Here is a 20082-nt window from a genome sequence, read left to right as displayed (position 1 = left end):
TGCTGCTTATAGTCGCTCTGCACCAGTCAGAAATGTTAGCAAGCGAGGTGGAGTCTCTGCTCTCACAAGTCACCCATTTATAATGAGTTCTTTCACATCATGCAAGTCAGTTCATTGGCATAAATCACTAGTCTTCATGCAAATGTTGTACTCACTGGAGGAAATGACTGGTCTACGCTGAGAGAGTTGGGGAAATGGCCTTTACCTGGCAATATTGTACAACCTATAGAAGAAGAGATTGTGGATTCCATGCTGCAGAACCACACAAATCGATCCCTGCAGCTATGGTGAGGCATTTGCAGAGGTTATTTAGGTGAAGTCTGGGAGGGGAGGTGAACATGGCATTTCCACTCTCTGAGTCAGGGATGATTTCTTGGAAACCTGTCATTGTCAAATCCAATTATGTACAGGTAGAATGTCAACTCTGACAGAATGAAACCAATGCGCTCTCTCTCTCTCTCTCTCTCTCTCTCTCTGTTTCTCTCTCTCTCTGTGTGTGTGTGTGTGTGTGTGTGTGTATGTGTGTGTGTGTTTAATGAAATCCTGCTTTACTATCAGGTTCTATGTTCACAATGTATATTTTTTTCATTAAAAACAAATCTCTTATTTTTGCACGCTCGCGAGCACACACACACAGAGACACACACACACACCTGGTTATGCTTCATTTGGGTGAAATTATTAATTAGTGCACTAAAAGAGAACGCTCTTTGCTGCCATTGTATTTTTTCAAAAGGGAAGCGAGAGACTGAGGCCCCAGAGATCCCTCCTGGCTTTACCTCTGTCTCACTGCACCTTTCAAAGCACCTCAGACTTGGGTTTCCAACTTGTAAATGGAGATTATTAAATTAGCTTCTCCAGTTGTCAGGGAGTCACTCAAAGGTTGCAGATTCTTTGCAAATAAAAATGCCTTGCTGGGGGAGCTCCAGTTAATTATAAATGAGGAGTGGAAGGCTGGCAGCTAGCAGACACAGCGAAAGCCCTTGTGGTTTTGATTTACTGGGCTTATTTTTATTCTTTTTTTTTCTCCTTGACTTTGCTTTTTCAGAGTGATTTGTTGTTGTTGTTGTTGGAGTGAACAGCTATTCATGTGCAATCCAGTGTGCCCTCTAAAATATTTGTGTTTGGGCTCACCAGGCCTTCCTTTAGCTCCTCAATCTGCCCTCCCTTTAGGGATTCCTTCCAACAAGTTCTAAAGAAGGCATATAATAATCACTTAAGATGATCACCTTTCCTGGCCTGGCACTTAGGGAAATACAAATCAAAAAACCACAATCAGATACCAGGCCATATCCACTAGGGTGGCCACTGTTGACACGGTAGACCATAACACTTGTGGCAAGAATTAGAGAAAGTGTAACGAGCCTTCATTGAAGGTGGGAACTTAAAATTGCTCAGATAATTGTGAATACAGTTTGCCAGTTCTTCAAGATGACAAAGTTTTTCGTGTGACACCGTGATGCCTTTGCTAGGTATATGCCTAAGAGAAATGATAGCATAGATCTATATTATAATCTTGGATCTAAATATTGAAATTAGAATTCTTCAAAAGAACAGAGAGTCTAAATATCTACCAGCTGATAAATGCACAAATATGATATGTCCCTACCATGGAATATTCCTCAGCAATAAATACAAACATTCAAGAGACTGATGTATGTATGCTGCAGCATAGATAAACAATGCCATTATTTCACGGGAAAGAAGCTAGTTTCAAAAGATGATATTTTGCATGGTTCCTTTTTTGTGAAATGTCCAAAATAGGCAAAACCAACAGAGACAGAAAGATTAGTGGTTGTCAGGGTACGTGAGCTTGGGCAATGAGAAGTCACTGTTCGTGCTCATGAGTTTAGTGGGGGTGTCTAAAATTAGTGGTGAATGTGAAATTCTGACTATATTAAGAGCTAGTGAATTATATGCTTTGGAAGGGTGGGTTCTATGCTATGTGAATTATCTTAACAAAGCTGTTGTCACAAAATTCAAACACACATGGAGCTTAGAATTCTGGGCTCTTTCATTGCCTTTGTAGTGTGCTACAAAAAGATCAGCACACATGCGGAATAGCTTGTTAGAGTCCGCTGCCTCCATTCTGTTCTGTTTATTTTATTGTTCAGAGAGAGAAGGATGTGTGTGTTGCTTGACCTTGCCGTTTTCACTGCTACAATATTTAGATAGGGACAAGGATTAGGAAGTAGCTGCAAACCTTGAGGGAGATGCTCAGTTTGAAGAATTTGCATTCTTGACTGGTGCTATGGAATAACTAACTCATGGTTGGAAGAAGAGCTCAGCCAGGAGGAACAAAGCCAGGCATGGGAGCATCCACTTGTAATTCTAGCACTGGTGAGGTAGAGGGAGGCTGCAACAGGTGGATCCCTGGGGCTTGCCAGCCTCCAGTCTACCCTTTTTGGTGAACTCTAGGCTGGCCAACAAAAGACCCTGTCTCACAAAACAAAGTAAATAGCTCAAAAAAACTACCAACTCCTCCCTCCCCCTCCCTCTCCCTGAAAAAAAAAAAAGATTTAGATGTGTGAACTTATATAAAATATAACTACAAACAATGTTACATTTTGAGTTTCTAATTAAGACTCTAAATCATGGACCTTTAATGGTGAAATTATCTTCCTATGAAGGTCTTGTGGCCACATTTGTTTTAGAGGGAAAATGTTTGTTCTTACTCCTAAATAATAATAATAATAATAATAATAATAATAATAAATAATAATATACTCGTGGTTATTTTTATAACCTCTTTATAAGCTATTTTTTTCTATTTGCATGATTTAAGAACGTTTAAATATAGAAACATCACAGTGTTTGTTAAGTTTGATGATATTTCTGGTTAGTGTGTGGATTCTATATATTTAATGCTATTATAGTGGTTATTACAGTGAGGGGAATTGTGGTCATGGTTCATATCTGTTGATCTACATTGTGTGTTTGTGTGTGTGTGTGTGTGTGTGTGTGTGTGTGTGTGTGTGTGTGTGTGTGTGTTTGGAAGAAGGTTGGGTTTGTGAGTTAGCACACTCACCTGGTAGTTCCTGATCATCACCTAAGTGGCTTCCATATGGCACGTGTATTATGTCTTTTGTAAACCAGTGCTCTCTAGATTGTAGCTGGTGACTGTGTTTATGGGTTGGAATCCAGGACGGTGACTGGCAAGTAGCCTCTTGACAAATAAGTGGCTTTTTTTTTTCTCTTCCTTCTGACCTGCTTCTGTGTTTGCTATCTCTAGGAAGATCTGCCTGCACTGCAAGTGTCCCCAGGAGGAGCACATGGTAACAGTGATGCCGCTGGAGATGGAGAAGACCATCAGCAAGCTCATGTTTGACTTCCAGAGGAGTTCAACCTCAGATGACGACTCTGGCTGTGCTTTGGAAGAGTACGCCTGGGTCCCCCCAGGGCTGAAGCCTGAGCAGGTAGCCATCTGCCCGGAGTCTTCCCGTGTCTTTAATTTTAAATGGTGCCTTTCCAGTGTTTCCATACCCCAGCTTAGAAGGGAAAGGTGGCTCTGCTGACTCAGGGTTGTGTGGCAATAAAGGAGTTAAAGATATTCTAGGCCCCGATGGGAAATGGAGCCAAGCCTAGAATAATCCATCACTAATTCATTCTGAATTATCAATGTCAACTGTTTGTAGACTCTCTGGAAACATCTTAGAAATGATGAATGTTAAATGTTATGTTTTGGAGCGCAGGGAGGAAAAAGCATCAGAGCACCAACATGAGTCATCACAGTCAGGCTTCATAAAGCAGTGGTTCTCAACCCGGGGGCCATGACCCCTTCAGGGGTCACGTATCAGATATTTGCATAATGATTTATAACAGTAGCAAAGTTACAGTTATGAAGTAGCAATAAGATAACTTTATGCTTGGGGGTCACCACAACATGAGGAACTGTATTAAGTGGGTTGCAGCATTAGGAAAGTTGAGAATTGCTATTATAAAGGCAAATGAGTACTTGCCTTTCTCTCAACAGTGTATGCGATCTTTAAATATTAAGTTTGACCTTCCTTTATAAAGGCATTGCCTTTCCCTAAGATATTCCTGGCACCACTCACAGCCTGTAAACATTGCTGGCCTGATCAGAATATCTCTTCTCTTTGCTTCTTTCTGTTTTGCATTTTTCCCCAGCGATACCAGGCATTGTCTTTCATTCCTTGGTACTTGGTGTTTTCTCTTCCAAGTCAGCCTAACAGCACATCTGTAAGCTGGAGCCTCTTACCATCTCCCTGATAATGACTTTCAGAGACAGCTAGGATCTTAAAAGTGTTAACTACTATTGTCTTCCCCTGAACCACTAAATTCGTGAGAGAGTTCTGTGGTGAAGTATTTAGAAGAAGCTCAAATGGCATGGCTTTATGTGTCAGAAACTTTAAGTGTGATAATGCTTTCAGGAAAAGTACTTTGTAATTAAGACCCAAGAATCCACTAATAACTAGAGAAGTGGTTCTTCTATGGAGTCCCTGATTAGCCATTTTCCATTTTCTCTGTCTATTGTCCTGCTTTCATTTCAAGTTTCCGTGATAAAATACTCTGCAGGGGATGGGGTGCAGTGCTGGAGAGGAAAGGTTTCTTTTAGCTCACAATTCCAGCTCCGATTGCAGAGAAGACTCTGCAGCGGCAGAAGCTTGAGACAGCTAGTCATATCACATCTACAGTCAAGAGCCGAGAGAGAATGAATGTGCGTGTGCTTAGCTCGGTTTCTCCACCCTTATGCTATCCAGGACTCTGCCGAGCAAACGGTGCCTCCCTCAGTGGGCTGGGTGCTTCCACACCAATTAACTTAATTGAGGCATGCCCACCGGCCAACCCAATGCAGACAATTCCTCATAATAACTCTTCCCAGGTGATTCTAAATTGTATCAACTTGACTGTTAATGCTATCCCATCTATTTTGCTGTACCAAATTGCTGTCTTATAGGTATGGTTTGTCTAGCCAGAGAAATATCATATAAATGTAGGAATTTTCATATGTAAGTTTATATTTCTTTTTTGTAGTGCTAGGGGATGAACTAATAGCACCATGTGCTCTGGCTAAGTGTTATACCTCCGAGCTACAATCCCAGCCCACCAGTTTCGATTGCCAGCTGAAATAGTTGAGGATCCAGAAGTTTTATTCCTGCAGAGATACAATTGCATGGGATCGAGCACTGGCTGTTTTCTTCAGGCACTGATGCTGGCATTCTCTGTTACTGCTAAGCTTCTCATGTTGTTTCCCTATATGTGCTTCAGCCTTGTGATCTCTTTTTCTCTTCACACATAGAAAATACCTTGAGTGAGAAACAATCATGGAAAGAGAACCTTTCCATGAGAGTCAAAGGCAGTGCTTTCTTAGGATAGTAGCAAAACAACAACAACAAAAAGCGTTTTCTCATCACTTGTGGATTGTGATTCCTTATTTCCTTTAGTCTCTCTAAAGATTGCATTCTTGAGGAATTAACCTTAAAAGGAGGGGGATATTTATGGAGGTGTTCAGAGAGGGTGCTGCTGATGGAATGCCACTGGCACAGCTGCTGCTCTGAGGGCTGAGTCTGTGCACCTGGGTAGATCTGGGAGCTTGTGTCATTTTTCCTGCTGACCTCATTTCTAGAAGCTTCTTTCGGGTCCATCTGTGTCATCTTATTCTTCACCTAGACAGCGTTGCTTCCTGCCGAATTAGGCCCCGAATCTTCCAACGTTTCTGCTTAAGTTTATTCTCTAAGGCTGCAAACTGTCTTCAGTGATGCTCAGATTGCAGGAAAACTTTCTACACATGCTGACTGAAGAAAGCGGGCAGTTAGAGAAGTTAGGATCTTGGTTAAACCCACCAGTTCTAATTACAAATGACTGTCAGCCACTTGACTCATTCAGCTGTCCTGGGAAAATGTTAAATGGAAGTTTTAAATTATATTTTGAAAGAAAATGATGAACACTGTTAAACAAATGGTGGGAAGTGTGCCAGGTAAGGAGTGAGCCCCTCTCTGGCAGTTACTCTTCAGGAGGTCTTCTTTGTTCCCAGCACTCATGGGACCTCTCTGATGCACATAACTAGAAAGGGAAAGCACCCTCCAGAGACAGAATATCAGAATACTTGGCCATTTCCGTATTTGCTCAATAAAATGTGAGTCCTACTATTTAAAAGTCTTTGAAGAGGCCATGTTGTGTGATAGAAATGGGCTTCAGGTTTGAAATATTGAGATCTTTTAAAGTTTATTATTTGCAAAGATGTTTGTAGGTTTAAAGATTTTTTTTTGAAGAGATGTCTGGTATGCACTTAGATTTAAAAAAAAATCCATAATTGCCTTCCCTTAATGAAAGTTCTGTTGTTAATATCATATTAGTTGTCTATGAATTGAGGGAAACCATTTTTCTATCAAAAGAAATTATGGTGAATATGAAAATGCTTCTGACTAGAGGCAAAATATTAAAGACTAATTAGTGTGGAGAGTAATGTTCTTTAATTTTGGGTTGGAATCCTTCCTCTCACTTCACAATCGTAGAGCTGACGGTATACCTTCAGGTGATATTCTTTATTACTCTTTCTCTTGAGTAATTCCTTCAATTTTATGGAATGCATGTGAAATTCATCTCACATTCAGGGAAGTATTCTTGACTATAGGCATTTAGTGTCATAAAAATCTGTGAGCTTCAAAACGGACCCTTCTCACACTAGTGTAGAAGTAGTAAATGGGACAGATGAAGTTGGAAAGGCGGTCACCTCGTGATTCCAAATGAGGTGGCGATTATTCAAATCCTCTGCTTCAGCTCAGTATTAAGGAGGTTGATATCGTTTGGAGAATCCTAAGATAGACAGCCAGAGAGCTGCAATCTTTACTGTTGCGTGTAATATGAAAAAACAACCCATGCTAACACTAATGCTGCAGGCCTAGCGGGCGGTCTCAGTCTGTCCTGTTCCTAGCCCGGTACAAACCCGAGATCGAGACAGCATGCTTTCCCTTGCCAAGGCTTTTTCAGAACTCCAAGTTAACCCACTCCTACCTGTGGCTGGCTTTTGCCAAACCCCAGTCAGCACTCCCAAGTTTCTGCTGCTAGCTGGGGCGCACTCTTGAAAACCTCTGCATAGTTACCATTCTCTGGAGCTTAGTCTAATCGCAGCAAAATGGAAAACACCAGACAATCTTAGTTTATATTCAACAGATAACACAATCGCTGGGTGCGGAATCTAGAATCCCAAATTCACCAACGATTCTATGTTAGAAATCTTCCAGTGGAGGATCCCGATGGATTCTGCCACCCGAACTAACAGGCCTGAGCCTACATCTTGGTTGCCTTGCTCCCACTGTCCAAAAGGAAGTCCCCTCCTCCTGCCTTCCCACTTCCTCTCTCAGAACCGGAAGATCTGCCTCCTCCTTGCCCAGTGATTGGCTTCTTGTCTTTATTAGGAGAAAAGTCCGCTACACCCTACCTTTACCAGGCCACTGGAAGTCAGTTTTAAGGCTCCGGTTCTCATTCAGACTCAGTTAATAATTGTAGCCATCTTCTATAAATGCTTTTTGACAAGGTTATAATAGAAAATCATAAACAAGTCAAATAAAGTGACTAGCAAGCAAGATTTCTCCCTGTCGGCGTGTCTAGATGGATAATTCTTATTTTAGGAGAAGTTCAACGTATTATAGAATGGCTAGCAGCACCCCTCACCTCCACCGACCAGATGCCAGGAGCATCTCTCAGCTGTGACAGCCAACTACATCTTCAACATTGCCACATGTTTCTAAAGAACTAAATAGCAATTAGATGAAAGTCATGTTAAAAGTCGGAGTGTGGGGACTAAAGAGATGGCTCAGTGGCTAACAGCATTTGTTGCTCTTGCAGAGGACCCAGATTCTGTTCTCAGCATCTGGTAGTGGCTCACAATCATTCATAACCCCCGTTCCATGGGATCTGATCCCCTCTCGTGACCACTGCAGGCTCCAGGCACACACATAGTACCCATACATACATGTAAGCAAAATACTCATGCATCCAAATAAAATAAACGTTATCTCTAGACAGAGAGAGGCTTGCAGTATATCTGCTCCAATTAAGACAAAAGAGGATGGCTGTGCTTAGCACATGCTCATCCAACCCTCATCATACTTTGGCTCCTGCATACCAATTGCTATCTTGTAATTTGCTCAAGTGCTTAGTAGAGTACTAGAGTTGTGACCTACTCACTGTTTTTGAGGCTGCCCCGACTTCTCCACTAAGTTAAAACAAGGAGCCTGTTGTGAGTGTTTCCCCGGCTTGGGAATAACTTTCTTCCTCTTTTATAAAGGGGAGAGTTGTGGTCAAAAAGAAAGAAAGTGGGAGCTGGAGAGATGGCACTGTGGTTGGGACCACTTGCTTCTCAATTACAAGTACCATGTCTGGTGGCTCACAAGCACCTATAACTCCAGCCCCAAGGGATCCAAAGTGATCTTCTGCCTTCTGCAACCACTTGCATGCACATGTGTGCCTGTACTCACACAGACATGTGCAACACACACACACACACACACACACACACACGAAATAAAACAAATATTTTCTAAAAGAAAAGAAGAAGCATTTAAACCAGCAAATGAAAATCCTTTCCACCAAAGGAGAAAAAAATTGTATCCCAAACTTTTTAGTATGTTCAAGTATCTGTATGGAGAGAGCCAGTATCCTTTGTGTGGATTTGGATGAAAGTGTGTGGTGATGTACTCTACCTCCCTGGCGTGGCTCTTTCTTTTCTTGTATTGTGAACACTTTTCAGTATCCGTTTACTTCAGAGCAAACTCTCTTCTGTAGTAAATTGGGTTTTCCATTGTCTAACTTGAAGTGTCACCCACCACGAGGAAACTGAAACATTTAGAAGTCTATGTGGGGGGGGGGGGTTGGAAGACGTCAATTCTCTAAAGGACTGACAGATTCTAACAGGATATGAGTGGAACTTTGAGATATTAAACAGCCTGAAAAATAACCAGACGACCCAGGACAAAGGAGAATGGTCACTATTGATGTGAGGAGCTCAAGGCTTGATCTGACCACCGCTTTGTTGTTAGTTTACAGCTGAATGCAGTACAATAGCAGTAGCTAACTCTGTGGATCTTGTAACTATCCCTGCTCCTCCCCTTAAGAACAGTCCTGGAAGAGGAGCGTCCCATGAGAGATAGCCAAAGGCTCTTGTTCATTATGACAAACTGCCATCCTGTGAGGTTGTAACTGCACATTATCAGGTAGTCTTCCTTAGGTGTACAAGGCAATGTTGTTTGTATTATTTCTCCCTTTGGCTGCCCCTTGAAAATCTGAATGGCTTCCTGCTATCTCCCGAATGTCCTTTTCATTGACATTTTGGATAGCCCAAGTATTCACAACAGAGTCTCGCATATAAATATGCCAAATCCTTAATCTCCAACGTTAGTAAGTAATCTTCCTTTGACCTTAACTTTGTCCCAGTGCATAAAGTGGAAAGTCAGTTATTTTTTCCAGATCATTCCACATTCTCTTCAGACTATCCAAGCAAGAATGAAAAACAGATGCCAGGGGTAATTGCCCACTTTTTGACTTTTGAAGCAGTCTTCCAATGAAAAATAAAACACCCAATACTTCCCGTAAATGAAGTGAGTTAGATGGTTTTGGTCTTTATAAAATTACCTCTATTGAGAGATTATAAATCCTTTTTGTTTCCTTGTTCATGATCTTTGCTTATGCATTAATCATCAGAGTAAATGTCCTCAGAGACATTTTTGATCAGCTATGATTTCAAGGTCTGGTCCCCAGTTATAAGCTTTGTAATGAAATCTTGCAATTTCCCTTAATGTGTATCAAACTCACAGCTGGGTATTTATTTGTATCATGACTTGCTTAATATTTCACTCCCCTCATTTGGCTTTAGCACTTGGGTAGGCGGAGACCTTGCCTGCTTTTTTCTTTAGGAAATGACACCAACACCAGGCTATAGTGTACACTGCCTATAGGCACCAAACAAGATGCTGTTAAGAGTCAGGCAGACATGAGTTCCCAGCAGAAGGAAAAGTGTTCATGGATCCATAACATCAAAAAGATGATTTTTTTTCCCCTGAGAGATTGATTCTTATCTCTTGTTTTCATCCCCTGTGCTTCCTCTGAATATATGCACTCTAGGCAGATTCCCAAGCCATCTTAGTCACATTAGACTTTGTTAGGCTGCATAAGGGTGGGAGAGGGTAACATGCTTACTGTAAGGCCTCTGCTCTAGTGTAGACCTGAATCAGCACTGCTGGCTCCAAGACCAGGGTCTGGAGCAGTGGGGGAGAAGCTGAGGGCTGGCAGAAGATCACTGTTTCCCAACTAAGGCATCATCTGTGCCTGAGTCTTAGTCTCTGGCTCTACAAAGCTGTGGCCTGCAAAAGCAGCAGCCCATCCCAGTGGGGGAGCCTAGCGTCTGCAGTCAGACACATCTCAGTGCCTGACTTGTCACTTTCTGACCTCAGGAAAGTTATTCAGCTCCCAGGAGCCTAGGTTCCCCCCTTGAGGAGGAGAGTGGTGGTGATGGCAGTGTTATTTGGCTCTCAGTATAGACTTGTGTGCTTACCACCATTTTTTTGTGTGTGTGCCTGTATGCATGCATGCATGTTCGTGTAAGTGGGTACACATGTATGGAGCTTAGAGGACAACCTTGGATGTCCTCAGATGTAAGCCACTATGTTGTTTGGTTGGTTGGTTTTGCTTTGTTTCACATAGTCTCTCACTACCTGGAGTTTGGTAAGTAGGCTAGAGTGTCTGGACAGCAACCCCAAGGGACCCACCTGTCTCTGCTTTCCCATTGCTCAATTCTAAGCACTTGCCACCATACCTACCACTATCAGCCTTTTCATGTGTGTTCTGGGGCTCGAACTCAGGTCCTCACACTTGCAAAACAAGCACTGTGCAGATGGAGCTGTCACTCCAGCCTCACCACCACTTAAAAAATTATTACCTTTTAAGTTTTTGTGCAAGGATATAGTAAATATTGAGCATAGTTCCAGCCATCCTCTCTTTTCTTGCCTTTCCTTCATCCTGATAATTCTTCCTCTCCTAAACTATTTTTCTTCTGCCTTTCATGTCATATGATTTTATGTAGCTATATAAAACCTAGGATCCATAAATGAGAGAAAACATAAAATAGTTTTCTTTTGGAGACTGGTTTAATTTTATTATCTCCAGTTCTAACCATTTTCTTGCAAATGACTTAACTGTTCTTTTTTATAGCTTAAAAACAAAATCCATTGGGTATATAAAATATATTCTATTTTCTTTATCTGTTCCTCTGCTGTAGGGTAAATAGATTGGCCCCATAACTTAGCAGTTATAAGCAGTGCCATGGTGATCATCAATGTACAAGGATCTCTGTCGTGTGCTGACTTAGAGTCCTTTGTGTGTCACCACCATTTTTAACCACCTTATTTGGTCTCCATTGTAGAAATTAGTTAAAAAGGCTTAGAGAAGTTAAATAACTTGCAGATAGCCAGACCCTGGAACCAACATATTCAGACTTGTCAGTTCCAGGACTGGCCTGGCTCTAAATGAAGACTTATGAAGCACATAGACATTGCTCAATCAAATAGTTGTTTCTTTGCCACCCTTCCTGGAAGATGCTATCCACTAAATGACTACTACTGCTTGGAGTTGACTCACAGAGGCAAGAGTAATGTTTGACTGTCCAGGAAAGAGCAAGGTTAGGTGGGATGTAGGAGAGGGAACAAGCATAGGATTTTATGGGAATCCTGGGTTTCAGTTTCTTCTCAGCTCTCTCCGAGGTTGTGTAGCTCAGCATCCCTCTGGAGTGTGCCACTAGCTTGATGCAGAAGGGCTTAAAAGAAAAACTCCAAGTCTTCCCAGGATAGGACTCTGCTCTTCAGCTGCTGTGTCTGAGGGATATTGATGCCATCAGAGTGAGTCACCTAGGGCTGCAAGAATGGATTCTGTCTCTCTACTCATTTAAGGAATAATAAGGCAAGAAAAGCAAGGTCTCAGAGCTCAGCCATATTTTACTAAAAACAGAAGCAAAAGTAAACACACACACACACACACACACACACACACACACCACACCACACATACACAGCACAGACGCATACACACAGCACAGACACATACACACTACTCTACACACACATACACACTACTCTACACACATAGCACACTACACACACACACACACACACACACACACACACATACACACTTCTCTACACACACAGCACACTACACACACACACACAGACACACACATGTACACACTACTCTACACATACAGCACACTACACACACACACACACACACACACACACAGACACACACATGTACACACTACTCTACACATACAGCACACTACACACACACACACACACACACAGACACACACACACAAGGTGAAGAGACAGAGCTGTCTGCATCTGCTTGGAGGATCAGGGGTTTTTAATGTTTGGTAACTGCATGTGCTCTCTTCTTTCAGAATGGGAAGCCCACCAAGTCTTTGTTTTGGGAGAGCAGAATCAGAAAGCTGGTCATCTTAAATGTTTAAGTGAAATTAAATGTTTGCGTATATTAATCTACCTAAAGCCTCTTTTCCCGGATTGTCTGCTTGCCGGAGATATGTCTGACTCCTATGACTGCACAACTTAATGCTCACCATTTTCCCTGACCCCTGCTGGGTCTGAGCTGCTTGACAAGGGCCCAGGCAGAGCCACATGGTTCTGGATTATCCAGGGCAGCAGGCAAGCTTCAGGACCATCCACTTAAGAAATGAAAGCCACCGTACACCTTCCTTGGTGCTTGTGATCTTGCGGTCTTGGCTTCATACCCTAGAAGCCCTCAGGAACCAGTCTCTAGAACATTCTACCAAGGTGTCTGCCCATGAAGAAGAGTTTTTTACGTACCTTTCTGGGTGGAAGGAAAATCAATAGGTCAGCAGGAAGCATCTGTCTGGCTCCTCATTTTACCCTGTGTAGCCATTGTCTTAAATGGCTGGTCAGTGCGCTCACTGGGACCATATTACTCAATGTTCCTCCCTAATGAATGTGTAAAAAAAATTAAATGGAAGCATTTCCCACAAAATAATGTAGAATAGACATGGCTATCAGGCATTTATTTATTAATTTACTTCTTTAGCAGATATTTATTATATACTAAGTATGCCTTAGCTTTTGTTCGAGCACTGGGGATAAAACAACTGAAAAAGATCATTAAAGTGTCTACTGTACTGTAGTTGTAAGAATGATGGTGGAAAATTAAGAAACAAATACATGATAAAAATAAGTCCAGCTTATTAGTCTTTAAGAAAGTGTGATAATATCCATAATAGTGAATAATAGTGTCAGACAGCAGTCCACGTTTCACTTGAGCCTTATTCAAACTATCTATATAAGACTAGGAACTGATTCCAGTGTCCTGAGTATGGTCCTGAGTGTTGAAAAGTTGGCTCATTTGGCCTGATCTCTCAGGAAGTAGCTGTTGAGACGCTGCTGAGTGACATGAAGATATCTATCTGCTTCGCAACACCAACCTAGTTTGTATGTTCCTTTGAGTGAAGTTTAGAAATGAAATGAGACTGGCACTTACTTTATACAAAAGCATTTGAGGAGAACATTGATGGATAATTTGGAGAGAAGTGAAAAGAGATCAAGGCATCCTTAGGCACAAGGGTTAAGAGGCCTCACTGCTTTGTATGTTTACTCTCTAGTGCCGGGATGTTTCTGTGGTATATGGGAGTAGAACAGCTAAGAACACTTACTCAGAGTGGGCTATGGGAGTCCTAAATAGCAACTGCCACATGCTGAACTTATAGCAGACAAATATCCTTTTTATCATCTGCTCTGCCTTCTAAAGTACAAGCCTATTATACGGGGTTCTATGTTTTCTTCTTCACCACTATAAGCTCTCAGCCCAACATCAGGTTCATGTTTACCATCAATAATCAGCTGTTGCATGAACAAACAACTGTATTTAATGCCCCCTCATAAATGTTGAGATTCAAATAGAACAAGAAGCTGGTAAGCCAAGAACCAGATCTACAATCTCCTATCTGTCTTGCCTCATCCCAAGACACTGGGCTTTTATCCTCCACTCTGCCGCTCCCTGGGTGCTCCACCCAGGAGATCAGGTGTAGTGAAAGAGTAGAACAGTGTACCTTCAACCAGCTTCATCTCTGTGGGCTGGAAATCTCCCCTAAGCTCGGGTTGACCTTGGTGACTAAGAAATATTCCCATCACTACAGGAAGCAGCTCAGCCCTCCCATCATTACAGGAAGTAGCGCAGTCCACCCTTCCAAGACTTGTCCCCATTGTCAATGTCTTATCTTCTTTGGCTCTCCGCCATCTCTCATCCCATCCTTACTCCTCGTCATGTTCTTCTGTTCCTGGTATAGTCATATTTCTGGACATCAGCAGGGACTGGTTAATGATGGTAAACATGCATTTGATGTTGGGCTTTGAGCCTATAGTGGTGAAGAAGAAAACATAGAACCCCGTATAATAGGTTCATACTTTAGAAGCCGGAGCAGACAATAAAAGGGGTATTTGTCTGTTAGAAGTCATCTGGGACATACATGCTTAGTGACAACTATCTTCCTAGCACTATCCTATTCACTAAAGGAAGGCATGGATAAAGACACAGTGTGTCTACCCTTGTGCAGGGGACAGCCTACTTAAGGATACCGATGTGTTAAACCTCTGTAAAAATTATCATTAGACTTGCCAACCACCTCTAGAATGGTGTTTTCATCTCATTACTCCAGTAGTACACGCTGAGCTCCAGATGAAATGCCATGGCTCTAGTGAGCTGTGTGCTTCTGCAACTGAACTGGTAGATTCTGTTCTCCCCAAAGCTGTAGTTCCTGCTTAAGCTTCGCTGTCACTCACCCCAATGTTCTCAGTGTGGTTCCAGGGATGTACGGGGTAAGGGAGGCAAGAAAGAAACAGGAGGAGGCTGCTAAGAAATCTCCTCCGTAGTTCTCAGGAAATTTGTCATGTGAGCAGTGCTTGTTTATCTTGGCTCCAGAGAGGCCCTGATGTCATTGGATGAAGATGGGAAATATGCATGCATGTGCAGCATTTAACACAACAGCCTGTTAATAAATTTGTCTTCAACAGAGTTTTCAGAGATGAGGCTAGAACCTGGGTTCCCAGGCTTCAGGGCCTCTGCCAGATGAAGTCAGCAACAACGTGGCTTCCACCAGCAGGGACTTGTCAAAGCTCATGGACAGAATGTGAGGCCTGGGGAAGCCAAGGAGCATTTGCAAGGGCAGGATGGAGCTTGCTGTTGGAGTTCTCAGCTCTCAATACAAATAGCTCTAGCCTTCTCCATGAATGCATCCTCAGATGCCAAGGAGTAAGTGTGGGCCCCAGGACTTGGACTTCCCTATGTGGTTTCACAGTACACACACTCTCTGCTAACTGAGCTGGGAAGAAAGCTGACTTATTCTCAAGATGACCTGCTCAATCTTAGGACTTGGGAGATATTTTTAGTAACTATGGGATAGCTAGATGAATCCACCATCAAATCATCAGATAACTACCTTCCTTCCTCATCTTTCTACCTCTCTCCCTGTTCACTTATCCATCCACTCAAGCATTTAACCATTCATTCCTTCAATTGTTGTTTATTAGGTACACATTATGCACATGTCATTAGTCTAGGTGACTCCTTTCCAGATGCAATAGGACACTCCCAGCCTTATGATTTTACTTTATGTACCATAGTGAATTTCTACCTCTCAGGGAGCTATAGAGGGAAGACCCACACTGACTTCAATTTCTGGGCTTATCATGTTTGGTTTCTAACATCAAGTGCCGGTCCTTCCAGGCTGGACTGGAATCCCTCTAGGCTCATAGCTTTGACTTGTTTGCACTGAGTTCAGATCCTGGCTGTGCTACTGTCTGATGTTGGCCATGTGAATTTACCTTCATAGACTTTTAACTCATCCTCTGCAAGTAAGAATGTCATCACCTAACTGTAGCATAGTTACAAGGATCCAGAGGGACAATGTCTTAGGGACTGATGCTTTCAAAATGACTACTGTTTACAACAGTAGGAAATCACTCAGATGTTTGTCAGCAAGTGAACGGATTAACAAATGAGTTCCATTTGTGTGAGATGCTACTATCTGCAATAAAAGGGAGCAAATTTTTGATATATACAACAATGTGGATGGATTTCATATCATTATGCAAAGAAAAAAAACCTACCCTGAGACAAAAAGGTATAAACATTATGATTCCATTCATATAAAACTCTGGAAAGTGCCAATACGCAGTGACAGCAGGCCAGTGGCCACTTGGAGGTCGGGTGGTATGGGAAGTAGATAGGGAAAAAAAAAAGAGCAAACTTCAGGAGGTGTTAAGTGGGTTCACTGTCTTAGATATGCCAATACAAGTATAAGAGTATACATATGTTAATCAGTTCTACATGTACTTTAAATATGACTAGTTTGTTATGTGTCAAGTACCCTGGTGAGGTGAGGTGAAGTTGCTCTTCAGCAAACAGGAAGGCCTGCCAGTGAGATCCTCCTAAGTTTCTATGACTTGCCTCAGGAAGTAATTGAGCCAATTACTTCTGGCCAATTAGCGTCAGAAAGACCTGCTCAATATTAATTATGCACAATAAAAAGAGGAAATGAAGGCAGGCACTCAACAGTATCCAAATGGACAGTACTAAAACCTCAGCCCCACAAACTTGCTCATTTCATCATCTGTAAATTCCTGAGGGAGGTGTGTAACATGTAGTTGGCACGCGGTAACTAATGATTCTAGCTGTTATGGGATGGAAGTTAGGAAGATTGATTAAGACTCAGCAGTCAGATCTTGGTCAGAAAAGCTGAGGATTCCAGAATTTTCACTTGCAAAAGGATAAATCCATAGGCTGGGAGCTGGAAAGGAGCCAGGTCTAACACACAGGTATGCAGTCCTGTGTGCTGCACAAAGGTGCCTGGGTGAAGGCACTATGGGAAACCGATTCTCACTTGGGCTGTGGTGACTTCAGAAAGAAGTACATCACTTGACATATGACACCACACAGCTTCCCTGACTGATGCAGGGCTCCATCTGCTTTCATTGCAACTCCCGTTTTCTCCCTTGTAGTTGGGATTCTCTATATCTCAAACTTACATGAAAGCCTAGTAGTAGCTTGGAACACTGACTTCCCTACCACCTCAGAGTCCCTGGAAAACTCAATTCCAGCACTTTCAGAGAATCCTACGAAAAAGAGATGACACCTCCATCCTTACTCGTATCTCTTGAGAGGGTTATGATTTCCTTCAGAATCGATGACCCAGTTGGAACACCTAGAGTCTCTGTTGCATGTTCCATCTTTCTGCAAATTGTTATAGGTACCACACACTTTGAACAGAGAGGCATAAGAGGAAGGACCTCAGTGTCTACCAGCTAATTTCCATGGCCATTTGGTCTGTCTGTCTGTCTCTCTGTCTCTGTCTCTGTCTCTCTCTGTCTCTCTGTCTCTCTCTGTCTCTCTCTCTCTCTCTCTCTCTCTCTCTCTCTCTGTGTGTGTGTGTGTGTGTGTGTGTGTGTGTGTGTGTGTGTGTGTGTTTTAAGGAGAGGTCAAGCAATGTAGATAAATTTGAGGCTAGGCTTTGAAATTTCCATCTCTTGTTGGATGCCATTACTGAGCGTAACCAGTCAATAGTACGTCTTGATGATGGATGGGCTGTAAGTAACTGCTCTGCTGAGAGACAGCCATTGGGCAGTCCTTCCAAAACAAATCGGCTGTGAACCATGGCTTTGGATTAGCCACACTGGAAACCTCACCCAGTTTTGCCACTCTCGATCAGAGGAAGTTAGGTTTTCCTTTCTAATCTATAAAATGAAACGAGGAATCTTGCCTAATGGAATAACCAACTGATATCTGGCATTTCAGGGACCTCTAGAATTATTATTGCTGGGAGATGGTCAGCAGTTTGATCTGAAAATGTTTTTCTAGGCAAGGCCTAACTAAGGAAACAGAATGAAAATTAAAGTCTTAAAATCTCGTCCAGAGGTGGCAGAGCAGGAACAGTAGACTCCAAGGGCATAAGCAGAGTGATACAGAACAGAAACCACGAAGCCCAAGCCTTACATCCGATAGTCAGGACAGTGTCTAAGAAAGGACAAAACATGCCCCGTTGTCAGATTGTCAGAGGTAAAGAACAGATGGCTCACATTGCTTCTCTTCTTGTGACGTCAAGGGAAAGTCTTCAGTTTCCCAATGGCCACGTGCACTGGGAGGATATGAAATAGGTTTTTCCTATTCGTTGTAAAACAAGAATAAACAAGACAGTGTTCACAGTTCAGAGCAGAACTGTGGTAAGAGATCATGAAAAATAATTACCACTGTTGTGGCGTGTTCCATAACCTCTGTGACGTTTATCGTTTTGATCTATCAAAGCCACAAAGAGTCATCTTATGGTGGTTATAGATTTGTTTCTTTTTGTATTTCAGCTTTTTTTTTCCTGAAGCTATTTTGAGATGCTTGAAAGTTCATGATTACATTAGATATTAAACAGATTGTTACTTTTATTTTGGAACACCTTTTAATTTTTTTCTTCTTTTTTGGCAGTAGTAAAGATCGAACATAGGGCCTTGGGCATGCAAAACAAACTCTCTTCCACTGAGCAATGGCCTTTCTCTTTTCATTTTTTTTGGGGGGTAGCACTTAACTTATTTTAACATAAAAATAATTTTCATAATTTTAAAAAATACTTATGGGCATATACACTCTTGTATATTTTCACAGAGCCTGGCAACTTAAGGATTTTGGCACTGACAGGCAGCTGGTGGGATATATATATATATGTGTGTGTGTGTGTGTGTGTGTGTGTGTGTGTGTGTGTGTGTGTATCTCACCTTACATGACAGAAGGGCAAGACAAGGGATGAACACAGTGGTCCCAATGGCAGGAAAACAGAAGAGAGTGATCTCGCTCTTCTGGGCACCTCAAACATCAGCAGTAATTTATTCATCCAGGCCTGAACATCTCCCACCAGCACTACCACCCATCACTGTTGCCTTGGTGCCTCAATTTGGGGACCACACTTACTATGAGTAGTGAGGTGTCACTTTGGAAGTACTCCGAGTCCCCTTCAGCCCCAGCATTGCTTACTTGGGGTGCTTACTGATGACTTCTTTCCTTGCTTATTTTACCAATCATCCTGTTACTTAGAATATTTATTTCTAGAGTGATGGTGACCTTATGAGACACATGTTTGACTGTGATTACATAGCAATCCCATGGAAGATGCTTTCTCCCATCTTAATTACCCTGAATGCCTAATGCCATTTTGCAAAGTTCCCCCCCCCCCCTCTCTCTCTCTCTGTTTTTGAGTCACAGTTTCAGTATGCAGTCCAGACTGGACTCAATCTTGCAACTCTCCTGCCTCTGTTTCCTCAGTGTTAAAATTATAGGTGTGCGGGGATCCATCCCATAATCAGCCTCCAAACGCTGACACTATTGCATACACCAGCAAGATTTTGCTGAAAGGACCCTGATATAGCTGTCCCTTGTGAGGCTATGCCGGGGCCTAGCAAACACAGAAGTGGATGCTCACAGTCAGCTATTGGATGGATCACAGGGCCCTCAATGGAGGAGCTGGAGAAAGTACCCAAGGAGCTAAAGGGGTCTGCAACCCTATAGGTGGAACAACAATATGAACTAACCAGTACCCCCAGAGCTCATGTCTCTAGCTGCATATGTAGCAGAAGATGGCTTAGTCAGCCATCATTGGGAAGAGAGGCCCCTTGGTCTTGCAAACTTTATATGACTCAGTACGGGGGAACGCCAGGGCCAAGAAGTGGGAGTGGGTGGGGGAATTGGGGGGGAGGGTCTGGGACACTTTTGGGATAGCATTTGAAATGTAAATGAAGAAAATACCTAATTAAAAATTAATTAAAAATAAATAAATCAATCAATAAATAAAATTAATTATAGGTGGGCACCACCAACCTCAGTGTTAGTTTCTCTTAGTGTGTGTGTGTGTGAGAGAGAGAGAGACAGAGACAGAGAGACAGAGATAGAGACAGACAGAGACAGATGGACAGACAGAAAGAGAGAGTATGAGTGTACATGTTCCCTACTCCATATGTGTGTGAGAGCCTGCAGAGGCCAGAAGAGGGTATTAGATTCCCTGGAGCTAGA

At 42.4% G+C, this 20082-nt stretch overlaps 1 protein-coding gene across 6 annotated transcripts in view; it reads left to right on the top strand.

The window, feature by feature from the left end:
- The window catches only part of Prickle2 (prickle planar cell polarity protein 2), a 335444-nt gene that overhangs the window by 244444 nt on the left and 70918 nt on the right, over nt 1-20082 (top strand). For all 6 annotated transcript variants that reach the window (XM_006506106.4, NM_001081146.2, NM_001134461.1 and 3 more), the window contains one exon: nt 3233-3416. In XM_006506106.4, coding sequence (XP_006506169.1) covers nt 3233-3416 — 184 coding nt within the window. The remainder of the gene's footprint in view (nt 1-3232; nt 3417-20082) is intronic.

Source organism: Mus musculus, chromosome 6 (genome assembly GCF_000001635.26).
Source record: "Mus musculus strain C57BL/6J chromosome 6, GRCm38.p6 C57BL/6J".
Classification (NCBI taxonomy): Eukaryota; Metazoa; Chordata; class Mammalia; order Rodentia; family Muridae; genus Mus; species Mus musculus.
Note: the sequence above shows the minus strand (reverse complement) of the source record. Positions and strands in the feature narration are given on the sequence as shown.